We start from the raw sequence: 27994 nt of genomic DNA, 5'->3' as shown, positions 1-27994 counted from the left end.
ACAAGGTTTTCACACACTGTTGCTGGTATTTTGGCCCATTCCTCCATGCAGATCTCCTCTAGAGCAGTGATGTTTTGGGGCTATTGCTGGGCAACACAGACGTTCAACTGCCTCCAAAGATTTTCTATGGGGTTGAGATTTGGAGACTGGCTAGGCCACTCCAGGACCTTGAAATGCTTCTTACGAAGCCACTCCTTCGTTGCCCGGGCGGTGTGTTTGGGATCATTGTCATGCTGAAAGACCCAGCCACGTTTCATCTTCAATGCCCTTGCTGATGGAAGGAGGTTTTCACTCAAAATCTCACGATACATGGCCCCATTCATTCTTTCCTTTACACGGATCAGTCGTCCTGGTCCCTTTGCAGAAAAACAGCCCAAAAGCATAATGTTTCCACCCCCATGCTTCACAGTAGGTATGGTGTTCATTGGATGCAACTCAGCATTCTTTGTCCTCCAAACACGACGAGTTGAGTTTTTACCAAAAAGTTATATTTTGGTTTCATCTGACCATATGACATTCTCCCAATCTTCTTCTGGATCATCCAAACGCTCTCTAGCAAACTTCAGACAGGCCTGGACATGTACTGGCTTAAGCAGGGGGACACGTCTGGCACTGCAGGATTTGAGTCCCTGGCGGCGTAGTGTGTTACTGATGGTAGGCTTTGTTACTTTGGTCCCAGCTCTCTGCAGGTCATTCACTAGGTCCCCCCGTGTGGTTCTGGGATTTTTGCTCACCGTTCTTGTGATCATTTTGACCCCACGGGGTGAGATCTTGCGTGGAGCCCCAGATCGAGGGAGATTATCAGTGGTCTTGTATGTCTTCCATTTCCTAATAATTGCTCCCACAGTTGATTTCTTCAAACCAAGCTGCTTACCTATTGCAGATTCAGTCTTCCCAGCCTGGTGCAGGTCTCTGGTGTCATTTGACAGCTCTTTGGTCTTGGCCATAGTGGAGTTTGGAGTGTGACTGTTTGAGGTTGTGGACAGGTGTCTTTTATACTGATACCAAGTTCAAACAGGTGCCCTTAATACAGGTAACGAGTGGAGGACAGAGGAGCCTCTTATAGAAGAAGTTACAGGTCTGTGAGAGCCAGAAATCTAGCTTGTTTGTAGGTGACCAAATACTTATTTTCCACCATAATTTGCAAATAAATTAATTAAAAATGATTGTACCTATGATGAAAATTACAGGCCTCTCTCATCTTTTTAAGTGGGAGAACTTGCACAATTGGTGGCTGACTAAATACTTTTTTGCCCCACTGTATGCATGGCTCAAAGAAGGCAAAGTTTGACGCATTGGTCCAACAGACTCTTCGAGCATTTGGGCGGAAGTGTCTGGGAATGAGATTGGTACTGGTATAATGTTAAAATGCTCACTACGGCGGTCAGGGCCATCTGAAAGCTGTATATTCTGGTGTTTTAACAGTTTATAAGAGGTTTATAACAGGTGTACAACAGTAAGGTTCTCACCACGGAGGTCAGGGCCATCTGAAAGCTGTATATTCTGGCAAGACCGAAGTCGGCCAGTTTTATCTGTCCTCCACTGGTGACCAGGATGTTCTGGGGTTTCAGGTCCCGGTGAACCACACGGTGTGAGTGCAGGAAGTCCAACCCCTGCAGCAGCTGGTACATCATATCCTGTTAGGACACATGGACATTCAGACACAGTCTTAACAGGTACAACATGACACATGGGCACTGAGAAAATACACCTGATGTCCCTGACAGAGGATGCAATGGTTCAGCATCATTGGTTTCTCTTCTAAATCAACAACCAACAGGCCTCAGAACAGTGAAAAGTCCCACAGAGAGAAGTTAAATCACTGAGGCCTTGTAGGCGGTGTAGCAGCCTGTCGACTAGGAAAAAAGAGAGCGTGTCCCTTTAAAGCCTTTGTGTGGCAGATGCTGATAACTGACACGACTGTGGAGAGAGAGCAGGGCAGGAAAGACATGTTACTGTGGGGAGTAGTTCTTATCTGTGTTCCAAATGGCACGCTGTTCCCTATAAGCCCTGGTCAAAAGTAGTGCACTACAAAGGGAATCGGGTGCTATTTGGGATGCAACCTTGATCTGTTGGTGGTGGGCCTCTCTCTGCCTCCTTCCCTACCCACCCTGCAGCTGTCTGGGCCAAGCTGAGGAGGATTGATCGTTGTAGATCCACTAGTTCAAGCTGTAGCCAAGGACGGCCCCACAGGCCCTAATACCCACAAGCACTCAGTCCGGGAGAGAGAAAGAAAGGAGAGAGCGAGAGAGAGAGAGTCTGAGAGGAGGGATAAACGGCCATTTCCTCATTCTGGTGGAAACTCTCAGCCCAGCCACAACAACATAAGGACTGAGGGCGATAGTGGCAGTGGGGGCTGTTTGAGTGATAGAGACAGAGAGATTGGGGCAGATTAAAAGAGAAAGAGAGGGAAAGAGAAATGGAGAGGGAGAGAAAGAGGGGCGCTTTCACAGTTGCGACATGAATCGGCCTGCTGCTGGGGTTGCAGCAGGCGGCGGTGCGGCCTACCCCCCCAAAACCCGTCGCCAAGACCTCACAAGTGACATGGACCTGGGCCCGCGCGGGGCTCCATTCACTGACCCTAGCAGCTGGTGAGTGATTAAAAGAGCTGAAACAATGAGCTGCACACTCAAGAAGAAAACATTAGCAAACGGCGCGGGGTGACCAGGGTCGAGGGGAGGGGACTAGAGCCTCTCACAATGCACGGAATAGGGACAGGACCCTGGATGTGTGTCTGTGTGTTAGAGAAGATACAGGGCAGAGGGAATGTGTGTGTGTGGCAGGCCAGAGAGCATAAACAGGCCTTCCTTTTTGAATATCCATCCACCCATGACCTAGCAGGTCAACAGACAGGGGCAGAGGCAGTTATTTAGGGAGCTGACACAATGGCACCGCCCCCATGAGTTCCTCTCTGTTTGCTTTAAATGGCCATTTGCGCCATGTTTCCTTTCAACAGCATTTCCTACAAAACCCCAATTATCTCAGAAGTGTGACTCGAGGACAAACATACAAACAACAACCATGCCCCCTCGATGCTCCATCTCCTCTCTCTTGTTTCAGTTCATTCATATAACAGTCATACAGTACATGATGCAAGTGAAGATTCATGATGCAGAGTTTATCCATTTTAGTTGCAAATAGCAGTGAATAGCTTGTAGGGCTGGGGACAATGTCAAACTATCAGGCTGACATTAATATCTAATCTCTCATCTGCAGATAGGAGGCAATTTTTTTTTTACTTGATGCAAACCAATGTCACAGGAGGTGACACAGAGCAACAAGATACCCAACAACCTAACTGTCTAAAACTACAGCTCAGCCAGAGAAAGCTGGCTAGGAAACACAAGGCAAGCGACCAAAGCCCCCCAAAAAAGAAGAGTACCCAAGAAAAAAAGACCTGAAAAAAGTAACCCACATAAAAAAAGAGTCAAAACATTGCTTCTCTGAGTGCAGCCCCTTTTCTCATGCTAATATGCAAGAGGCGGCCATATTGTTTATTGTAGCTGGGCACAATACAGGACATCTGCCAGTTAGCGTTAGTGTAATTCCCTCCCTATGCTTCATTAACCAGCCTTTTACAGGCCTGGAGACGGGGGACAGATGAGGGTTCTGGGGGGGCAGCGTCAGACCAGCCGTACTCCCCAAGGCTGGGGGAGCGAGACCGGCCGCTTGATGTCCTTCCAGCTCATTTGATTCCCGGGGCCTCTTTCATCAATTACCATGCGGTGGGTCTGACTGGAGGCCTGAAAGGGGTCAGGAGGAGTGGATGGACAGGCTGGGCTAGGGTGCGATGGGCAGTGGGGGTTGGAGGGGTGGGCTGGAGGGGTGGTCTGCAATCTGGTGTCCTCTGGTCTGGAGGGGTGTAAATGAAGTAGTTGGGGGGCCGGGGTTTGCAGTGTCCACTGTCATGGAAATAAAAGGGACGGTGCCGCTGTCATCTTGCACTTGATCGTTATCCATTGTCCCTCATCCCTCCAGATGCTGTTTGGATGTTGCGAATGAATGGGGGAGATCTCACTCCCACCCAACAAGTGGTTTTCCATACTTGCTTTGGAGTCTATGTGGTTCGGCTGAGTAGGCCTCGATGGTAAAGCTTGCTTCAAGAATACATATCCAGTCGACTATTCCACCAAAACAGCTGCATTTTGAAAAGCTACACTGATGTACAGTATATGAAAACACCACCACAGGGTTCACGTTCACTCATAGACCATAAAGCTGACCATTTGCTGTGAACAGACAATAGTCACAAAGGTAACACTAAGGTCTATTAAATATCCTCAGGTCAGCTCTGACACCTATTACAGCTGAGTAGTCATGGCAATATTAAGCCCTGTCACAGGAAGCGGAACACAACACCTATCTGATTGACAACATTAGAAAAAGAGGAGACAGGAATCCCATTGGGAAATACTTTTTTCAGGTATTTTTTTCTTGGGTACTCTCCCCAAAGCCAACACCTCCTTTGGCCGCCTTTCCTTCCAGTTCTCTGCTGAGAATGACTGGAACGAATTGCGAAAATCACTGAAGTTGGAGACATATTTCCCTCACTAACTTTAAACACCAGCTATCTGAGCCACTAACCGATTGCCGCAGCTGTACATAGCCCATCTGTAAATAGCCCACCCAATCTACCTAACTCATCCCCATATTGTTTTTATTTACTTTTCTGCTCTTTTGCACACCAGTATTTCTACATCACCATCTGCTCATCTATCACTCATCTATCACTCCAGTGTTAATTTGTTAAATTGTAATTACTCTGCTACTATGGCCTATCTTTATGGCCTTCCTATGACATCGGGTGTTGTAGGTGTCCTGGAGGGCAGGTAGTTTGCCCCCCCCATTGATGTGACTAAAATTAACGTGAATTTAATGACTAAAATGGCTCGGTGTTTTCATAATTTTGACAATAACTAGACTAAATCATATTCAAATAACAAAAATGCGACTAAGACTGATATTTTAATCAAAATGGCTAAGACTAAATCTAAAAAAAGAAAGCCAAAATTAACACCGGACACGTGTGCTGCCCTTCAACAAGCTTGAATGCTTTCTGATGTTTGGGAGTTCCATCCTCTCTGTTCCTGTCTGGGCCAGGGAAGAAACATTCCCTGGATATTCTGCAAAAAACAAGGTCCACATACAGTGCCTTCGGAAAGTATTCAGACCCCATTACTTTTTCCACATTTTGTGACGCTACAGCCTTATTCTAAAATTGATTTAAAATATATTTTCCTCATCAATCTACATACAATACCCCATAATAACAAAGCAAAACCAGATTTTTGGAAATGTTTGCAAATATATAAAAAGTTTAAAACAGAAATACCTTAGTTATAGTATTCAGACCCTTTCCTATGAGACTGTAAATTGAGCTCAGGTGCGTCCTGTTTCCATTGATCATCCTTGAGATGTTTCTACAACTTGATTGGAGTCCACCTGTGGTCAATTCAATTGATTTTGACATGATTTGGAAAGGTACACACCTGTCTATATAAGGTCCCACAGTTGACAGTGCATGTCAGAACAAACACCAAGTCATGAGGTTGAAGGAATTGTCCGTAGAGCTCCGAGACAGGACTGTGTTGAGGCACAGATCTGGGGAAGGGTGGCAAAAACATTCTGCAACATTGAAGGTCCCCAAGGACACAGTGGCCTCCATCATTCTTAAATGGAAGAAGTTTGGAACCACCGAGACTCTTCCTAGAGCTGGCCGCCCGGCTAAATTGAGCAATCGGGGGAAAAAGGCCTTGGTCAGGGAGGTGACCAAGAACCCGATGGTCACTCTGACAGAGCTGCAGAGTTCCTCTGTGGAGATGGGAGAACCTTCCAGAAGAACAACCATCTCTGCAGCACTCCACCAATCAGGCCTTTAGGGTAGAGTGGCCAGACGGAGGCTACTCCTCAGTAAAAGGCACATGACAGCCCGCTTGGAGTTTGCCAAAAGACTGTGAGAAAAAAAATGATCTGGTCTGTTGAAACCAAGATTGAACTCTTTGGCCTGAATGCCAAGTGTCACATCTGGAGGAACCTGTCACCATCCCTATGGTAATGCATGGTGGTGGCAGCATAATGCTGTGGGGATGTTTTTCAGCGACAGGGACTGGGAGACTAGTTTGGATTGAGGGAAAGATGAACGGAGAAAAGTACAGAGAGATCCTTGATGAAAGCCTGCTCCAGAGCGCTCAGGACCTCAGACTGGGGTGAAGGTTCACCTTCAAACAGGACAACGACCCTAAGCACACAGCCAAGACAATGCAGGACTGGCTTCGGGACAAGTCTCTGAACGCCCTTGAGTGGCCCAGCCAGAGCCCGGACTTGAACCAGATCAAATATCTCTGGAGAGACTTGAAAATAGCTGTGCACCGACACTCCCCATCCAACCTGACAGAGCTTGAGAGGGTCTGTAGAGAGTAATGGGAGAAACTCCCCAAATACAGGTGTGCCAAGCTTGTAGCGTCATACCCAAGTAGACTGCCAAATTACTGCCAAAGGGGCTTCAACAAAGTACTAAGTAAAGGGTCTGAATACTTGTAAATGTGATATTTTCAGTGTTTTTTTATTATAAATTTGCAAAAAACTGTTTTTGCTTTGTCATTATGGGGTATTGTGTGTAAATTGATGAGGGGAAAAAAAACATTTTAATTCATTTCAGACTAAGGTCGTAACGTAACAAAATGTGGAACAAGTCAATGGGTCTGAATACTTTCCAAATGCACTCTATTCATAGACCTAATGAGTACAATTTACAATTCAACTGAGAATTTGCCCCTAGACACTAAAATCTTTCCTCCATTGGGGAAGGGTATTAAGTAAGGGTAATCTGATCCGAGATCTGTATCAATCCCAGCAGTAATGTCAGACTCACCTTGATAGTTTCAGGTGGCACCCCAGGATCAGGGGCTTTCTCTAGGTATGTGGTCAGGTCCTGGTCAACATGCTCAAAGACCAGGGTCAGCTTGGTCTCGCGGTCGGTCCGAGACACAGTACACACATCGAACAGTCTGCAGAGAGAGAGGCAGAGGAGGAGAGTGAATACTGCTGCTTAGCATTGTTATGTGAGTCTGATATTATGATAACACTTATATAAAAGTCTAATCTATAAAATGCTTATAAAGGGTTTATAAAAGGTTTGTAATTAATTAAGGCTCCCGAGTGGCGTGGCAGTCTAAGGCACTGCATCACAGTGCAAGAGGCATCACAACAGACACTGGTTTGATCCCAGGCTGTATCACAACCCATAGGGCGGCGCACAATTGGCCCAGCGTCGTCCGGATTAGGGTTTGGCCAGTGTAAGCCGTCAATGTAAATAAGAATTTGTTCTTAACTGACTTGCCTAGTTAAATAAAGGTTAAATAAAATAAAAAAATAAGTCAGTAGAGGTTATAAGTGCCATAAATCATCTGTCTTTAATTTTAGAGGAATAACAATGTAAACTCAGCAAAAAAAAGAAACGTCCTCTCACTGTCAACTGTATTTATCTTCAGCAAACTTAACATGTGTAAATATTTGTATGAACATAACAAGATTCAACAACTGAGACATAAACTGAACAATTTCCACAGACATGTGACAAATAGAAATGGAATAATGTGTCCCTGAACAAAGGGGAGGTCAAAATCAAAAGTAACAGTCAGTATCTGGTGTGGCCACCAGCTGCATTAAGTACTGCAGTGCATCTCCTCCTCATAGACTGCACCAGATTTGCCAGTTCTTGCAGTGAGATGTTACCACACTCTTCCACCAAGGCACCTGCAAGTTCCCAGACATTTCTGGGGGAATGGCCCTAGCCCTCACCCGCCGATCCAACAGGTCCCAGACGTGCTCAATGGGATTGAAATCCGGGCTCTTCGCTGGCCATGGCAGAACACTGACATTCCTGTCTTTCAGGAAATCACGCACAGAATGAGCAGTGTGGCTGGTGGCATTGCCATGCTGGAGGGTCATGTCAGGATGAGCCTGCAGGAAGGGTACCACATGAAAGCACATGAAAGCGCGAACCACTGCTTTTAACCAGGGCAAGGTGACCGGAAACATGACCGAATACAAACAGGTGTAGCTATTCCCTCCGCAAGGCAATAAAACAAGCTAAGCGTCAGTATAGAGACAAATTAGAGTCGCAATTCAACGGCTCAGACACAAGAGGTATGTGGCAGGGTCTACAGTCAATCACGGATTACAAAAAGAAAACCAGCCCCGTCGCGGACCAGGATGTCTTGCTCCCAGACAGACTAAACAACTTCTTTGCTCGCTTTGAGGACAATACAGTGCGACTGACACGGCCCGCTACCAAAACCTGCGGGCTCTCCTTCACTGCAGCCGATGTGAGTAAAACATTTAAACGTGTTAACCCTCGCAAGGCTGCGGCCCAGACGGCATCCCCAGCCGCGTCCTCAGAGCATGCGCAGACCAGCTGGCTGGTGTGTTTACGGACATAGTCAATCAAACCTTATCCCAGTCTGCTGTTCCCACATGCTTCAAGAGGGCCACCATTGTTCCTGTTCCCAAGAAAGCTAAGGTAACTGAGCTAAATACTTCTGTCATCATGAAGTGCTTTGAGAGACTAGTCAAGGACCATATCACCTCCACCCTACCTGACACCCTATACCCACTCCAATTTGCTTACCGCTCCAATAGGTCCACAGCCAACACAATCGCAACCACACTGCCCACTGCCCTAACCCATCTGGAAAAAAGGAATACCTATGTGAGAATGCTGTTCATCGACTACAGCTCAGCATTTAACACCATAGTACCCTCCAAACTAATCATCAAGCTCGAGACCATGGGTCTCTCTGGGTACTGGACTTCCTGACGGGCCACCCCCCAGGTGGTGAGGGTAGGTAACAACATCTCCACCCCGCTGATCCTCAACACTGGGGCCCCACAAGGGTGCGTTCTGAGCCCTCTCCTGTACTCCCTGTTCATCCACGACTGCGTGGCCATGCACGCCTCCAACTCAATCATCAAGTTTGCAGACGACACTACAGTTGTAGGCTTGATTACCAACAACGACGAGACGGCCTACAGGGAGGAGGTGAGGGCCCTCGGAGTGTGGTGTCAGGAAAATAACCTCACACTCAACAAAACAAAGGAGATGATTGTGGACTTCAGGAAACAGCAGAGGGAGCAGCCCCCTATCCACATCGACGGGACAGTAGTGGTAAGTTTTAAGTTCCTCGGCGTACACATCAAGGACACACTGAATTGGTCCACCCACACATACAGCGTAGTGCGCAGCAGCGCCTTCAGATGCACAATTGAGAGAATCCGCCTGGTACCGCAACTGCTCCGCCCACAACCATAAGGCTCTCCAGAGGGTAGTGAGGTCTGCACAACGCATCACTGGGGGCAAACTACCTGTCCTCCAGGACACCTACACCACCCGATGTCACAGGAAGGCCATAAAGATCATCAAGGACAATAACCACCCGAACCACTGCCTGTTCACCCCGCTATCATCCAGAAGGCGAGGTCAGTACAGGTGCATCAAAGCAGGGACCGAGAGACTGAAAAACAGCTTCTATCTCAAGGCCATCAGACTGTTAACATTGAGTGGCTGCTGCCAACATACTGACTCAACTCCAGCCACTTTAATAATGGAAAAATGTATGTAAAAATGTATCACTAGCCACTTTAAACAATGCCACTTAATATCATGTCTACATAGCCTACAAAACTCATCTCATATGTATATACTGTACCCTATACCATCTACTGCATCTTGCCTATGCCGTTCTGTACCATCCCTCATTCATATATTTTTATGTACATATTCTTCATCCCTTTACACTTGTGTGTATAAAGTAGTTGTGGAATTGTTAGGTTAGATTACTCGTTGGTTATTACTGCATTGTCAGAACTAGGAGCGCAAGAATTTCGCTACACTCACATTAACATCTGCTAACCATGTGTATGTAACAAATACATTTTTATTTTATTTGATGAGGGAGGAGGATGTCTTCCCTGTAACACACAGCATTGAGATTGCCTGCAATGACAACAAGCTCAGTCCGATGATGCTGTGACACACCGCCCCAGACCATGACGGATCCTCCACCTCCAAATCGATCACGCTCCAGAGTACAGGCCTCGGTGTAACGCTCATTCCTTCGACGATGAACACGAATCTGCCCATCACCCCTTGTGAGACAAAACTGCGACTCGTCAGTGAAGAGCACTTTTTGCCAGCCCTCTCTGGTCCAGCGACGGTGGGCTTGTGCCGATAGGCGACGTTGTTGCCGGTGATGTCTGATGAGGACCTGCCTTACAACAGGCTACAAGCCCTCAGTCCAGCCTCTCTCAGCCTATTGCGAACAGTCTGAGCACTGATAGAGGGGTTGTGCGTTCCTGGTGTAACTCGGGCAGTTGTTGTTGCCATTCTGTACCTGTCCTTCAGGTGTGATGTTCGGATGTACCAATCCTGTGCAGGTGTTGTTACAAGTGGTCTGCCACTGCGAGGACGATCAGCTGTCCGTCCTGTCTCCCTGTGGCGCTGTCTTAGGCGTCTCACAGTACGGACATTGCAATTTATTGCCCTGGCCACATCTGCAGTCCTCAGGCCTCCTTGCTGCATGCCTAAGGTACGTTCACACAGATGAGCAGGGACCCTGGGCATCTTTCATTTTGTGTTTTTCAGAGTCAGTAGAAAGGCCTCGTTAGTGTCCTAAGTTTTCATAACTGTGACCTTAATTGCCTACCGTCTGTAAGCTGTTAGTGTCTTAACGACCATTCCACAGGTGCATGTTCATTAATTGTTGGTGCATGGGAAACAGTGTTTAAACCCTTTACAATGAAGATCTGTGAAGTTATTTGGATTTTTATTAATTATCTTTGAAAGACTGGGTCCTGAAAAGGGACGTTTTTTTCACCATCTATGACAAATCATATTTTTCCAGTACAAACTGCCTTCTGAAATATGGAGAAAGCACACTTGATAGGATCTCTAGTATCATTCCAAACCTGAGAGAGATCTAATCTATTTAAATCATCAAGATTCAGTTAGGGAAGAAATTCCTATAGTGTCAGGTAACTGTCCAGGCTAGTTTTACTAACAGTTTGAAAGAATGCGAGAAATGCTTTAACCTACTGGGGCGTTGTTGGCTAAACGAAAGGAACCAATCTGAAATGACTCCTTACTCCTGAATGATCAACATTTTGGCAACATGATCTCCTAGCCATTATTGCACTGAAATTACACTGCTTTTAGAGTATGTGTGGAATGGTACAGTACAGTAACCACAACAAGATCACTTGAGAGTTGAACTCCTTGTCAAAGAAATTGAATTGGAATTCTCGTTCTTAAAAACAAGCAACTACAACCTACCAGGGTTCGAATCCAGGTCTCCTGCATGCCACAAGACCCCTTGGCCCGCTGAGCTAAAGCCTTAGCCAATACATCTGGGAGCAAATGCAACTCTTCAGGTCTAAGAAAATGTGATTCATCAAGCGAACATAGTTACGACCTAACTTCTTCAGGCATGTTTTGATTTCTGAACACAAAACTAAACCTATCCTTCAGCCTCTATCCTGACAAGGCCAATAATAATGTTGTAGCTACATTATATGACTTTTACGAGGGAAACCCTTGGCAACTCCTGAGCATCCAACACAATACATCAACTTGTGGTTGTATTTTTACAGGGAAACAAAACGAGCCCCAACATCCAGATTATTCTTGCAGTTGTGTCAGGGGCTAACTTTGGTGAAAAACCTAGAGAAGACGGCCAGTGTCTTCCTCAAAGAGCCGAGGACCACAACAAACATTCCTCCAGGAGCACCACGGCAACGCGTGATGCGCCATGGCAACTGAAGCAGGGACTGCCCATGACTAACCACCAGACGCTGTTGGTTCATGCAGTAATTCTTATATTTAATTTAAAATATTTCATATTTACAGTGAAATCCATATTTCAATTTCCTCAAATATTTTGAAAGTCAACAGCACTGCAGTAATAACAGTAAAATTGCAGTTCATGTCTATGTAATCTCTGTGAATTGTTTTGAAGTAAAGCATGGGAAAGCCGCCCCACCAACTCTTAAGGAAAGTTGTCCTTTTCTTTCGATGCACCTCGCCACGCCCCCCTTGTACTGTTATCAAAGGTTTGTAAGGAGTTATTCTTTCAAAGTATTATAACCATACGCCCATGATGTCACGGAACGAGCGAGCCTCCCGGTTGGAAACGCAAGGTTAAACGCTCCTCAGAACCGTGATTGTTCTGCTACAATGCAGCCTCTCGCCAGACACTGAACATATGGGATGACTAATGGGTGTCATTCTAAAACATCCAGGGGCTGGCAGGCCTGTAGTTACACAGTAGGTCCAGAATGCATCCTGCTCAGTGTCGGTTCGCTCCCATGCTGTTTAGCTTTACAGATATTGACCAGACCAGACCCCCTTTTGGTGTGGATTCAAACTTGGGCTTATGTATACACTTTTAGAGAAAAAGTGCTATCTAGTCCCTAAAAGGGTTCTTCAGCTGTTCCCATAGGATAACCCTTTGAAGAGCCATTTTTGGTTCCAGGTATTACCCTTTTGAGTTACATGTAAAACCCTTTCCACATGGAACCCAAATGGGTTCTACCTCAATCGAAAAAGGGTTCTTCCTGGAACCAAAATGGATTCTCCTATGGGGACAGCCAAAGAAGCCCTTTGGAATTATTTTATTCTAAAAGTGTAGGGAACCACAACTTTACAGAATAGACAGATTAGATGCATACCATAAAGTATAGGGAGTCAGGGCACATTTTGTGTCATCATTTCATGAAACTCGATCTGGGGAACCTTCGATACGTGGAATCTCAATTGAGAATCTATTCATTTATTCAGTTTAAGAGAATAATGATGCACTTTGAGGCTGTGGTGGGACCAGCAGGGCAGAGAATAACATTTGTATTATTAAAACGTTTCCATTAAGCTTTTAATCCAAAAGCACTCAAAAGCTTAATGGCAAGGTTAGACCTTGAGCAAGGCCGGTAAATTACGTGGTCCGAATGACGTGGACCGGACTGACATCCAAACTGACCCATGGGAGTCTACAGCTGCAAGCATAACAACCTTTTTATGTTGTCTTGTGGCCTGGATGACTAAAAACAACACTGTTTATATCCCCAACTCTTGTAGGATACTGGAATAGGGCAAAATCAGCTGAATACAGTATCTCTTCTTTCTTCTTATTAATTCCTAACCGCAGTTCATTGACTTTTCTGGGAAATTTCACTATAACCAGCAATGGGAATGACTTTACCCATGACTAATCTAGTGAACAGATATCACCCAATAATGTTTGTCACAGATACTGCACACAAAAAATCCATCAAGTTGTATTACTACAGTTTGATCCATAATACCCATAAATCCTAGAGGTCAAAAAGGGAAATGGTCCCAATTGTTTTTCCACCATTCATTTTCCCAATAGGGGATTTTAGAAACACTTAAAATAAGGGCTGTTTCCTGTAGGTTTACCCTGACGTGACGTTTTGATGACCATGTAAATCTCTCTAGGACAAGCTGACTTTTATCAATAAATTCACCTGTATTTACCCCTCAAAAATGAAATGCTAATTACCTGATATGATGATCTGGGCAAGACTGCCGAATCGAGGCGAAGGTAAGAATCTCTGGATTAACTATCTAATGGTATGTACATTTAGTAATAAATATATGATCAACATTTTTCTCAATTGACAATTCTGTGAACTGTCTTGTGCAAGTTTTAAATTGACACAACACACAACACAAGGTTTCAGCTGGAGATGACGTGCAGGAGCTTGCAGGAATTTGTAGTCTTGCATGAGGTCTACTTTGATGCTAATTAGCATTTTCTATAACTGAGCATAAATCGAGCTGAATATATTGATTATCAGCTTGTCCAATAGATATTGACATGCTTATCAAACCATCACACCAGGGTAAGCCTACATGAAACACAGCCCGTGTTTTAAGAGTTTCTAAAATTCCCTATATGAAAAATAAATGGTGGAAATACAATTGGAACCATTTCCCTGTTAGACCGCTAAGTATTATGACACCTCCACTGTGAGGCCCTATAGTAACACCAGTATCAAAAAGTGTTTATAGTTACAAAACCACAACTTTTCCGAATGTCAATAAGACAACTCCATAAGACTCTGCAATACATCCCAAGGCAGATACTGTATATCTGACATATGCAAATTATATACACTGAGTGTACAAAACAATATGACATAGACAGACCAGGTGAATCCAGGTGAAAGCTGTGATCCCTTATTGATGTCACTTTAATCCACTTCAATCAGTCCAGATGAAGGGGAGGAGACAGGTTAAAGAAAGGTTTTTAAGCCTTGAGACATGGATTGTATGTGTGCCATTCAGTGGGTGAATGGGCAAGACAAAAGACTTAAGTGCCTTTGAACGTGGTATGGTAGTACAGTAGGTGCCAGGTGCACCAGTTTGTGTCAAGAACTGCAATGCTGCAGGTTTTTCAAGCTCAACAGTTTCCCGTGTGTATCAAGAATGGTCCACCACCCAAAGGACATCCAGCCAACTTGACACAACTGTGGGAAGCATTGGAGTCAACATGGGCCAGCATCCCTGTGGAACGCTTTGGACGCCTTGTAGAGTCCATGCCCTGATGAATTTGGGCTATTTTGAAGGCAAAGGGGTGGGGGCTGCAACTCAATATTAGGCATGTTTTGTACACTCAGTGTATATAGACATTATGCAGCCATTTAAAGAGAGAAATACCAGGAGTTATAAGAGCATGAAAAGATAATGGAACTCCTGGTAGAGGAGAGGCCCTTGTTAGATGCACCCCCCTCTCCCAGTTCCATCTCTGCTTACCTGACCACGTTGGGGTGTTCGAATGCCTCCAGTTGCCTCAGTACCGCCACCTCACGGATGGTCGAGAGGGGCATCCCTTCCTCCTCCGTCTGTACCCGAACTCTTTTTAGGGCTACAAAGCGTCCCGCGTTCTTCAAATCTCGTGCCTTGTACACCTTTCCGTAAGCACCTTCGCCAATCTCGGCGACGGGCTCGTATCTTTGTGCTACACTTTCATTGTCCATTTTTGCGGATTTGTTTTCTTGGTGAGAATATTGCGGGGAATCCCGACGAATGTGAAGAGCCAGGGTTTTTACAAAGCCATCCTCACATAACAGAGTTGTTGGCACTTGCAATGCCTAAATTAGAGGAAGACAGAGGTTGCAGAGGTAAACATCATATATGTCTGCCTAATTTTTGGTCAAACGGAGGTTCAGGTAGGCTACAACATTGTGTCATCATTCCGACTATGAACAGTAGAACCCCCAATGCGTTCGACTTGATCCACTCCCACTTCATTACGCGCATGAACCTCATGTCCTTCTAGCAACCTCACACAACATCTGGCATCTCTAAAACAAGGACATTTACATCTGATCACTTTTACATACGTTCTCTAAGTGCATAAATCAGTCCATAATACAACAATAACGTAATACTTATGTTCATGCGTATAATGAGGGATTTGTAGACGAATGAGTTAGAAACAAAAGCAAAATAACTTGAAAGAACAGAATATAAAATATAAAGCAAAATTACTATATAATATGCACAAAAATATCCAGGCTACGATATCGTTTTTCAAATGTGACCAGTCTAATAATTCTGGTTTATTATAGGCGACAAACTGTTGCGAGCACGTGGTTGTTTACCGACTGGTATTGTCTAAACTTCCTATAGTCCATTTAAACACATATCTCTCGCTTTCCATGTCATTAATAGTTATGGTGTAATAATGCAATTTTATCGCAGTTTTTTGCACAGCAGATTTTTTATTTTAATTGAATGTGTTATTATACTTTTTTTGTAGTCTACATTAATGAAAAAGGAAGTGCAGAAATGTAATTGGTAAAATAACACAATAAGGACATGCATGCAAAATACATGTTTCTAACACAAAATGTAAAATATGAACATTTCAGCCTACCTTGTTTCATGTTATCAGTGAAAGTCGCAACATTGGTCGTGTCCATGAAATGATGAAACATTCCTCCTTTGGATAAATGTTCAAACTAACACACAGCACATCATATATCCCACACAGGTAGTCGGATGGTGCACGCTTCTCTAACCCCCATCCCTCAGCAGTTAACTACCACCTCTTCAACTGCGGCTCAAGCAAAGCAGTAACTATAATACCGGGGTTGTGTGTGTGTGGGGGGGGGGGGGGGGGGGGGCGTATTCCTTACAGAAAAACACAGTTCCTACTGCAACTTTTTTGGGGAGGTCATAGGACAAAAGCTTGATATATTCTCCAAGCCATGCTCTTCTCATTTTTTTTCCTGTTTTAACGCTCTTTTTTTCAAATTTTGTCTGTGAGCTCCGTCTCTTCTTCGCTTTCCCACGCTGGCTGAATGTGCCTTGACCCCCTTCAGAGAAGTTTGACACAGAGCAGGAACATTTCCGCATTCCTCCCGACTACAAAGACTAACCGCCTCCTTTTGCCCTCCTTGGTTCTTTATCATTCATAGTTCTCTCTCGGTTTTGTCTCAGTGTCAAAACCAGCAGCACCACGGGGGGAAAGCTGGGCAGCAAGAAAAGTGTATTTGATGGACCAGTCGATCTATCCGGCCATTGAAAACTATTCGTTGACAATACATCAGCGGGGAAGCAGGGTGACAAGCTCGCCTCTGGCCCATAAGGTCAGGTTCAAGGACCAGTGGCTTGGGTTGTGTCAGGGGTGATTCTCCCAAAGCACTCCTTCGAGGGTGCTCGGTTTCACTCCTTCATCCAAACGTGAGATGCCAACTGCACACGTGAGAGATAGTCCACAGCTTTAAATGGTATGAATTTTGGAAATAATAATGAAATATGTAAATTAAAATGGATAATCCATTAATCCAATACATATTATTATCATTCATGGCGCAGAAATCTAAATAGAATTAACATATTTGTATTAATGTCTGCGTATTTCAAAAGTAGGATGGTAAGTGATTTCTCAGAAACTATTTTGAGGTGACAGTTAGATCTATCAGTTTTGACTATAAGATTTATAATGATAAATATTTTACATTTAACACTTTATTTTTGTTTTATACATGTAATTGATATTCTGTTTATCACATGTTCTTTAGAATGAATCCAAAGGCTTTGTAGTCAGTGACAATAGATTTACTTTGTATTTCAGTAGCTAATATGACCCCAACAACTTGCTCAAGCCCCCCCTCCCCAACCCCCAAAAAGCCTTGAGCCAGGAAATTTATCTCAAGTGAATCACAAAGTAGCCTATATAGATGAGGCTAACAAAATCCTTTCACAATGGATATGGTTGAGAATGGAGCATAACATGTCAAGACTTGATGGCAGATTATCCTCGTGAAAGAACCATCACTGCCATTTTATAATGCCTTATTATCCTAATGTTATTTAAAGGCTTGGCTCAGATACAGTTCCAAAAAATATTTCCTCAGAAAGATCTCTTGTGTACTGCTATCATTTTCGTATAGTGTCTGCGAGAATTTAAGAATTTAGATTGTACTTTGATTTCAACTGAAAAAGTACATCTGGGGTGGGGGGCGGCTGTGTGTAGGTGGGTGGGGGGTCGGTGATGGGAGTCTGAAGTATGTATGGAAATATACCCCCCCGCCCAACCCAATCCAAGTCCACCCTAGCCAATCATCATTAGCATTACAAAGCACACAATGCAGACAATGTATTCTCAACCAATAACTGTAAATGTGGCATTTTAGCATCATCATTGTCTGCTTTAAATTAGCACTGAGAACCATCGCCCAGATTGAATACATTCGAATGCATACTGGTTATTGGACTGCAAAATAGCCAATTAAATGCCTCCGTTGTGTGGGGTAAGTAAGCACAGACACACACTTATGCAAACACATGCACACACGCAAGCACACACACACACACCCATAACCCTGCTAGGAGCGATTGTAACTTTGAAACCTGGATAATTGTCACACAATACTGTCCAAAGTCAAAAGTCAAAATACTCTACAAAGATGAAGCGTAAGCACAGGGCATATACGCTTCGGCTTCTCCTATCTTTAAATCTATGAATGTTAATTTCATTATTCATCAGCATTCCTCTTTTCTACTTCCATACGTTTGCTGTTCTATTACTATAGATTCAGGCATAACACAGAGGTCAAGGTGTAATAACACAGAGGTAAAGCTGTTATAACACAGAGGAAAAAGTGTTATAACATGGAGGTAAAGGTGATATAACAGAGAGATAAATGTGTTAATGCATAGGAAAAGGTGTTATAACACGTTGGTAAAGGTGTTATAACAAAGAGGTAAATGTGTTATAACATAGAGATACATGTGTTATAACGTAGAGGTAAAGGTGTTATAACACAGAGATAATTTTGTTATGACACAGAGTTAAAGGTGTCAGGAAAATATTTTATAACAGAGGTAAAGGTGTTATAACACAGAGATACATGTGTTATAACACAGAGGTTAATGTTTTATGACACAGAGATAAATGTGTTATAACATAGAGGTAAAGGTGTTATAACACAGAGGTCAAGGTGTAATAACACAGAGGTAAAGCTGTTATAACATAGATGAAAATGTGTTACAATAGAGCTAAATGTGTTATAACACAGAGTTAAAAGTGTTATAACATGGAGGTAAAGGTGATATAACACTGAGATAAATGTGTTATAACTCATAGGAAAAGGTGTTATAACAAAGAGGTAAATGTGTTCTCACACAGGAAAATGTGATATAACAGAGGAAAAGGTGTTATAACACACAGATAAATTTGTTATGACACAGAGTTAAAGGTGTTATAACACAGAGATACATGTGTTATAACATAGAGGAAAATGTGTTATAACAGAGATGAATGTGTTATAATACAGCGGTCACTGTGTTAACACAGAGGTAAAGGTGTTATAACACAGACATAAATGTGTTATAACACAAAGGAAAGTGTTTTATAACAGAGGTCAAGATGTAATAACACAGAGGTAAAGGTGTTATAACACAGAGGTAAAGGTGTTATAACACAGAGGTTAATGTTTTATGACGCAGAGATAAATGTGTTATAAGACAGAGTAAAAGGTTTTATAAGACAGAGATAAATGTGTTATAATGTAGAGGAAAATGTGATATAACACAGAGGGATAGGTGTTATAACACAGAGGTAAAGGTGTTATAACACAGAGGTAAAGGTTCTATAACACAGAGGTAAAGCTGTTATAACACAGAGGTAAAGGTGTTATAACACAGAGGTAAAGGTGTTATAACACCGAGATAAAGGTGTTATAACACAGAGGTAAAGGTGTTATAACACAGAGGTAAAGGTTCTATAACACAGAGGTAAAGGTGTTATAACACAGAGGTAAAGGTTCTATAACACAGAGGTAACGGTGTTATAACACAGAGGTAAAGGTTCTATAACACAGAGGTAAAGGTGTTATAACACAGAGGTAAAGGTGTTATAACACAGAGGTAAAGGTGTTATAACACAGAGGTAAAGGTTCTATAACACAGAGGTAAAGGTGTTATAACACAGAGGTAAAGGTTCTATAACACAGAGGTAAAGGTGTTATAACACAGAGGTAAAGGTGTTATAACACCGAGATAAAGGTGTTATAACACAGAGGTAAAGGTGTTATAACACAGAGGTAAAGGTGTTATAACACAGAGGTAAAGGTTCTATAACACAGAGGTAAAGGTGTTATAACACAGAGGTAAAGGTTCTATAACACAGAGGTAAAAGTGTTATAACACAGAGGTAAAGGTGTTATAACACAGAGGTAAAGGTGTTATAACACAGAGGTATAGAACAACAGTAATGGTGGAACATGAACCGATAAACAAAGCCAGTGGTTTATATGCTCCTTGAGTTTTGTCCCCCTCAACTTCTCTGTTCTCTCCTCAGGATGAAGAAGAATAAAGCCTGTTTTGCAGCTTTACCGCCACGTTAATCATCCCTTGTTGAAACGTTTAAATACACCCACATTACAGTTGAAACACAACACCAGTCGAAGCGAATACCTTTGTACCAGTATACCACAGAATCTGTCATGACAGTTTCAAGCGCAATACGTGGAATGTAGTTTGTTAACCAAACCCACCCTTTTGGGAATTTACAAGTCTCTTGTTTTTCAGACGAGACCACTGTCATTGCCCTGAATGCCACCATATGACAACGTTTGGCAAGAGAGTTTGACAGTTATGAATAAGACATGTAATTGGCAGCCTTTTAGCAGCCTGGAAGCTGTGGGGTTAAGACAGTTTGTCTCTTTAACCCGAGGCTTAGCATGGATAAAGTGATAACATAAGCCTGGCTGGAGAGATAAAGTAGAACAGTAGACCTCTTGGTTGGACACTTCCCAGTTGCTGATGTTTTGATCATGGCTCCTGCACTCTGTTGAGGTAAACTAGACATCTACTGTTGGGTCTCAGGTCAATGACCTTTAAGCATTGGTACTTTTCTGATTGTCTAATTCTACATGTACAGTGTATAAAATCTTTAGATATGCTGTACCTCAAATTGGTTCATTTCAAAAAGAGAGTATGACGAATTTGAGAGGATCCGAGCATGGCTGGGGAGATTTGGACAGTCCAGTCTTTCTTAATCCACAGAGAAGATCACTGTTATAAACCCTGCATAAAATCAGGAGACAATGCTAGGTTGTTTTCTGTGTTGGCTTGATTTTCCCTTTTTTTCAAGTCAAACTGAAGACCAGAGAGCAGCCAGCTAGTAAAGCCTTCCCTTCCCCAGCCCAGGCCCCTCAAAACAAGCCTCTTTCTGTTGGGAATCTCCATGGAAACCAAGCAACTAACTTGAGGAGGGATATAAAACCTGCTCTTTGAGGGACTGAAGGAACACCTGCCACCTCTACAGATGGGGGTCAAAATAGACTGACACACTGCCACCTCATAATGAACAGAGGGTTGTGTAACATTTAAATTAGTCCCCGTCCCGAACATCTGCTCATCGTCAATTACTTATTCACTGATAACTCCTATTTTATCTGTTAAAACAGACCCAATCTTTACTGGAAATTACTTGATGCAATAGTGTAGTCATTTATGAGTATTGGTTCAGATTGCAGATCGGTTAAAATGACAGTAATAACTGATATGGACTGTTCATCATTCTAAGATTGAAGATGTTAGGTGCTTAATTGATTAGGGAATCTGCATCACATCTTGAAGTCCGAGAGCTCCGAAGATATTTGGTTGTGTGGCCGTTAGTTTGTACATAACATGGGTTCCATTGAAATCCAGCAACTGCATGTTTCTGGTAGCGACACCACACTATCCCCTGGCTGTTACTGTCAAAGCAAAAAGCTGCTGTTGGACATGCATAGCCTGAACAACCTTAATTAACACCTGCAGAATAGCCCCGCGGTTTTTATTTTACTGCTTTCATTGTTACTGTTTTTTTCTTTTTTAAACTGCATTATTGGTTAAGGGCTTGTCAGTAAGCATTTCACTGTGAGGTCTACACCTGTTGTATTCAGCATTTCACTGTGAGGTCTACACCTGTTGTATTCAGCATTTCACTGTGAGGTCTACACCTGTTGTATTCAGCATTTCACTGTGAGGTCTACACCTGTTGTATTCGGTGTATGTGACAAATAACATCTGATTTGAGAACCACAACATAAATAAAAGAAAAGTACTGTTAACCACACCAACATTACTGGGATTGTTAGCCACTCCGTCTTTTTGTAACCCTGCTTTTTAGGGCTAATTGCCCTGACTTTCAAGAGTTCAGGGGTCAAACAGTTTGCCAACAAGCATTAGGGCAGAAATTCAATCAACTGTTCAGCTTTTGCGATTCAAAGGAATCTCCTTCAAGTGTTACAATGACTATAAACAAATCTTGTCCATCACCACTATCACTATCAATACAGTGAGTCCCTCACATTTCACCTATTGTATTTCCGCTTACCCTCACCCATTCACACCCCAAACATCAAAGGCCCTATCAACAAGAACACGTGGCATGCAGGGGTCATCCATCCAGCCACCCAGCCTCATTTTAGCTTACACTGCCGGAGGCAATATGCTCTGGGATGCATCCCAAATGCTACCCTATTCCCTTTAAAGTGCACTATATTAATTTCACCAGGGTCCAAAGGGATCTATATAGAGCATAGGGTACCAGTCTTCCATGTTCCTCCCCAGGACTCCCCAGCCCTTCCCAATCCTCCCCAGCCCTCCCCACTCCTCACAACTCCATTCATGTGTGAAAGTGACGGCTGCTCCTCACATTCCTCTGAAAATTAACCAGCAGGCCAGAAAAAGGGACAAATAACAATTGAGAGATTTGTTAATATAAGGTGTGGAGTGTAGAGTAATCTCGGCACCAAGCACCAAATCAGCTACCTACACTCTTAGAAAAGAGAAGTGTAGAAGAACCCTTTTTGGTACCGGGTAGAACCCGTTTGAGTTCCATGTAGAACACTTTACACACAGTGTTCTACATGTTCTACACGGTACCCAAAATAATTATATCTGGAACCAAAAAAGGGTTCTACTTGGAACCAAAAAGGCTTGTCCTATGGGGATAGCCGAAGATGTCACACTCTGACCATGATTTGCATTGTTTGTTTCTGTGTTTTGTTTGGTCAGGGTGTGATAGGAGTGGGCATTCTGTTGTATGTCTAGTTTGTCTATTTCTATGTGTTTTGGCCTGATATGGTTCTCAATCAGTGGCAGGTGTTTGTCGTTGTCTCTGATTGGGAACCATATTTTGGTAGCCTGTGTTGTATTGTAGTTCGTGGGTTATTGTCTATGTGTAGTTGCCTGTGTCTGCACGTTGTTTAAGTGTTCGTTGTGGTTTTTCGTCATTCAATAAAAGATTGGATTCACACCACGCTGCGCTTTGGTCTAGTCCATACGACGATCGTGACAGAAGAACCCTTTTGGAACCCTTTTTTCTAAGAGTGTATGTTAAGGCAGTAAAGACAGTTGCTGTTTCTGTAAGGGTGATATGTTGGTATAGTAAGATGATTTATTTATTTAATTTAAAAGGTTATGCAACACCCAATTCCACTGTGTGAATTTCACCCGTGCACTCTAACTGATTGTGCCACCTTCAGCTGCAATGTCTTCTACCAAATGCTTCCTGTAGTTGTTGATCAGTCTCTCACATCGCTGTGGAGGAATCTCAGCCCACTCTGTGCATGCAGAACTGCTTTAGCAACATTTATGGGGTTTCATTCATGAACTGCTCGTTTCAAGTCTTGCCATACCGTCTCAATTAGGTCTGGACTTTGACTAGGCTATACCAAAACTTCAAATTTGTTGCTTTTTGTCGACTTGATTGTGTGTTTGGGATCATCTTGCTGCATGACCCAGCTGCACTTCAGCTTCAGCTCACAGATGGATGGCCTGAACTTCTCCTGTAGAATTCTCTAATACAGAGCATAATTAATGGTTCCTTCTATTAAGGCAAGTCGTGCAGGTACTGGGGCAGCAAAGCATCCCCAAACCATCACACTATCACCAGCATGCTTGACTGTTGGTATGAGGTTCTTTCTGTGGAATGCAGTGTTTGATTTTTGCCAAGTATAATGGGACCCATCTCATCTAAAAAGTTGACTCAAGTTTGCCAAAAAGCACCTGGATGATCATCAAGATTCTTGGAAGAATGTTCTATGGACAGGTGATTCAAAAGTATAACTTTGTTTATGAAGTAAATTAAATATGTAATTGTTGTGTTATTTGTTCCCTCAGGTTCCCTTTCTCTAATATTAGGTTTTGGTTGAAGATCTGATAACATTTTGTATCAAAAATATGCAAAAGTAGAGAAAATTAGAAAGGGGCAAATATTTTTTCACACTACTGTAGTTGATTTCACAACTAATTATTTGATTGGTGTCATTCACATAAAAATAGATAGGACAACAAGGAAGTTGTGTTGGGCACTCTTTTCAATTGAATGTTGGATCAATATGGATGGTATACGTTTCTGAGTCTAATCTGCTAGTTTGAATCCAGGGCTCAGTTTAAGAACAGTATAACATAGGGACTTTTCTTCAACATTACAAGAAAAACAAGCAGCTTCTTTTTCTCAGAGCGCAACCCAACACATGAAAGTTATCAAGATTGGTTGCATGGCAACCCTTTGTTGTTATGACATACTGTGAAATCATTGGTAAGAAAAACATCACCTCGTCATTGTCAACTCACCCTAAAGTAAATGCTATGTCACTGTCTGTGGCAACCGTTTTAAAGTGAACGTGTTTCATATTAACAAACATTGTCCAATTGTAAAAGTCATCAATGAATGCTGGCATGTTACTTTATATTAGTGGTAAAGGTGTAAAAGGTCATATTGTCTTTCCGGAGAAAAGGGACTTTGATTGGTCTTGAAAGGCACCGCCATCATTGCTTGGAATCTCAGGCTCATACATTTGCCATTCATTGAGGAGCTGGTATATTATTTTACCTGGGAATGATTATACAGCACCTGTAATCAGTCTACTGCTAGTCCTGTTTGACTAGCCTGTTCCCACATCTCTATGTGCTTTAGCCAACTCCTCAGATAATCAATGTCATACAATATATCCATGCTGTATATACTGTTTGGCATGGCAACAATTGTCGGAGGGGTTAGCTAAAGGTACATACTGAAATAGCACCAGGCCAGTGGTGTTAGACAGCTCAATCATAGACATTCTCTTCAGAAGCTTTCCCCTTGAGGTCTAAGGGCCCGGGCTGGATTTCTACTAAGCTAACATATGGAATTGTTTTAAGATGGTCATACCAAGGATCATTTAGCTATTTGACCCCTGTAGGTATACTTTTTAAAATAAAAACAATTTATTTAATGAAACATTGAAGTTGGCCTTACTGCTATACACATTGAATAACAGATTATTACATGGAAAAACAGTAAAAAATACATTGAAAGGAAGATTGTTTTGAAGTGTCTGTCCTGTAGCTGAGATATATAATAAAACTCAGGAAATTAATAATAAAATGTTTACAGTGGAATTCCCAGTATACCTTTGAAGTGGAAATGCGCTAATCACTTCCATACATTTTTTCCAGCCTGGTATCAGGTTACCTTCAGACGAATCTCCTGACACTTGTGGGGGCCTTAGAGCAAAAGTGAGGGGCCATAATAGTTTGTCTGACAAACAGAGCTGTAGCTCTGCCACCTTCCACCGCAGATGCGAAAGACCAACATCGGTAGATGTGGTGGATTGAGACGCAGCCCATGCAAAGAAACAGATATCTCCAGCTTAAAGATAGAATCCTTAATTGAAACATTAACAAAGTGGCCACCCCACATCTGTATTGGTAAAAAGGTGAGGGATGAGCCTGGAGAAATGTAGCCACTCAAATTCATAGACAGAGCTATCCATGAAATTTACATTTTTGTCACACCCTGATCTGTTTCACCTGTCCTCGTTATTGTCTCCACCCCCTCCAGGTGTTGCTTGTTTTCCCCAGTGTATTTATCCCTGTGTTTCCTGTCTCTCTGTACCAGTGTATTTATCCCTGTCTCTCTGTGCCAACTTGTCTTGTTTTCCCCAGTGTATTTATCCCTGTGATTCCTGTCTCTCTGTACCAGTGTATTTATCCCTGTGTTTCCTGTCTCTCTGTGCCAGCTTGTCTTGTTTTCCCCAGTGTATTTATCCCTGTGTTTCCTGTCTCTCCGTACCAGTGTATTTATCCCTGTATTTCCTGTCTCTCCGTACCAGTGTATTTATCCCTGTGTTTCCTGTCTCTCTGTACCAGTGTATTTATCCCTGTGTTTCCTGTCTCTCTGTACCAGTGTATTTATCCCTGTATTTCCTGTCTCTCCGTACCAGTGTATTTATCCCTGTGTTTCCTGTCTCTCTGTGCCAGCTTGTCTTGTTTTCCCCAGTGTATTTATCCCTGTATTTCCTGTCTCTCCGTACCAGTGTATTTATCCCTGTGTTTCCTGTCTCTCTGTGCCAGTTTGTCTTGTTTTCCCCAGTGTATTTATCCCTGTGTTTCCTGTCTCTCCGTACCAGTGTATTTATCCCTGTATTTCCTGTCTCTCTGTACCAGTGTATTTATCCCTGTGTTTCCTGTCTCTCTGTACCAGTGTATTTATCCCTGTGTTTCCTGTCTCTCTGTGCCAGCTTGTCTTGTTTTCCCCAGTGTATTTATCCCTGTGTTTCCTGTCTCTCCGTACCAGTGTATTTATCCCTGTGTTTCCTGTCTCTCTGTACCAGTGTATTTATCCCTGTGTTTCCTGTCTCTCTGTACCAGTGTATTTATCCCTGTGTTTCCTGTCTCTCTGTGCCAGCTTGTCTTGTTTTCCCCAGTGTATTTATCCCCGTGTTTCCTGTCTCTCTGTACCAGTGTATTTATCCCTGTGTTTCCTGTCTCTCTGTGCCTTTTCTCCTTTTTCTAGTCCTCCTGGTTTTGACCCTTGCCTGTTTCTGGACTCTGTACCCGCTGCCTGACCTGTCCTGACCTCGAACCTGCCTGCCCTGACCTCGAACCTGCCCTGCCTGCCCTGACCTCGAACCTGCCTGCCCTGACCTCGAAAAAAAAAACCTACCTTGACCTTGAACCTGCCTGCCCTGACCTGAAACCTGCCTGCCACTCTGTACCTGGTTATGACCTTTTGCCTGTCCATGACCATTCTCTTGCCTATTCCCTTTGGATTTATTAAACATCTTAAACTCCAACCATCTGCCTCCTGTGTCTGCATTTGTGTCTCATCTAGTGTCATGATATTTTTATTTTTATTTTTGATTTTTTTTTTTGAATTTTTACCCCAATTTCGTAGTATCCAATTGTGACAAGTTGTCTCATCGCTACAACTCCCGTACGGGCTCGGGAGAGACGAAGGTTGAAAGTCATGCGTCCTCCGATACACAACCAACCAAGCCGCTGCTTTTTTAACACAGCGCACATCCAACCCGGAAGCCAGCCGCACCAATGCGCCGGAGGAAACACCGTGCACCTGGCCACCTTGGCTAGCGTACACTGCGCCCAGCCCGCCACAGGAGTCGCTGGTGCGCGATGAGACAAGGACACCCCTACCGACCAAGCCCTCCCTAACCCGGGCGACGCTAGGCCAATTGTGCGTCACCCCACGGACCTCCCGGTCGCGGCCGGTTACGACAGATGGCACAGCTGGCGCTGCAGTACAGCGCCCTTAACCACTGCGCCACCCGGGAGGCCCCGTGTCATGATAATTTTAACCATGTTTTCAGGTTATACAGTATTTGTTTACATTGGAGTAAAACACGCTTATATTTGAGGTTCTGATGGGCTACAACAGTGGAACTAAACTCATTAGGCATTTAATTTATATTCTTCAAGAATCATTGGGTATACATTTATTTATCCAAAAATGGATGTAGCAAGGAAGGTTCTAGTTTTAAACAGACAGATTTTGGTGAATATTTGAATATGTAATTAGATCAGAGAGGAGTGGACATCAACTCCAGGTGGAAGAACTCTGTAAAGGCTAGATTTCAGTTAGCATGGTGGTTGTGTTGTGTGTACTGCGTAGGCCTACAGTGTGTGTGTGTTTGCATGTGTTCACGCACGTATATGCGTCTGTCAATCTGTCTGTGTGTCTCCAGTATGTGTGTGTGTTGGTAGAGAGACCAAACCAATCCCATCTGTAACGGATCTCGTCCTCCTCTTCTGAGGAGGAGTAGGTAGAAGGATCGGAGGACCAATGCACAGTGTGGTAAGTGTCCATAATGTTTAATCAAACAACAGAACACTGAAACAAAACAATAAACGTGAATAAACGAAACAGTCCCGTGTGGAAACAAGCACTGACACGGAAAACAAACACCCACAACTCAAAAGGGAAACCAGGCTACCTAAGTACGATTCTCAATCAGGGACAACGATTGACAGCTGCCTCTGATTGAGAACCATACTAGGCCGAACACAGAAATCCCAACCCAACTCACGCCCTGACCATACTAAAACAAAGACATAACAAAGGAATTAAGGTCAGAACGTGACAGTACCCCCCCCCCCCCCAAAGGTGCGGACTCCGGCCACAAAACCTAAACC

The 27994-nt window shown here is 43.3% G+C and overlaps 1 protein-coding gene and 1 long non-coding RNA gene across 2 annotated transcripts in view; one reads left to right on the top strand and one right to left on the bottom strand.

The window, feature by feature from the left end:
- LOC110488025 (cyclin-dependent kinase 6) overlaps positions 1–16414 on the bottom strand; it is a 73108-nt gene extending 56694 nt beyond the window's left edge. The window contains exons 1-4 of the mRNA XM_036971023.2: positions 15954–16414; positions 14828–15165; positions 6872–7007; positions 1470–1637 (exon numbers count right to left, since the gene is read on the bottom strand). Of these exons, the coding sequence (XP_036826918.1) occupies positions 1470–1637; positions 6872–7007; positions 14828–15051 (528 nt within the window). The 5' untranslated portion in view covers positions 15052–15165; positions 15954–16414. The remainder of the gene's footprint in view (positions 1–1469; positions 1638–6871; positions 7008–14827; positions 15166–15953) is intronic.
- The window catches only part of LOC149970223 (uncharacterized), a 28628-nt gene extending 2160 nt beyond the window's left edge, over positions 1–26468 (top strand). Inside the window, exons 2-3 of the long non-coding RNA XR_016493527.1 lie at positions 1572–1676; positions 26361–26468. This is a non-coding gene — a long non-coding RNA (uncharacterized LOC149970223). The remainder of the gene's footprint in view (positions 1–1571; positions 1677–26360) is intronic.
- Positions 26469–27994: the final 1526 nt, after the last annotated feature.

Source organism: Oncorhynchus mykiss, chromosome 30, assembly GCF_057628025.1.
Source record: "Oncorhynchus mykiss isolate SJ-2025 chromosome 30, ASM5762802v1, whole genome shotgun sequence".
Lineage (NCBI taxonomy): Eukaryota > Metazoa > Chordata > Actinopteri > Salmoniformes > Salmonidae > Oncorhynchus > Oncorhynchus mykiss.
This window is presented reverse-complemented; position numbering and strand designations above follow the sequence as displayed.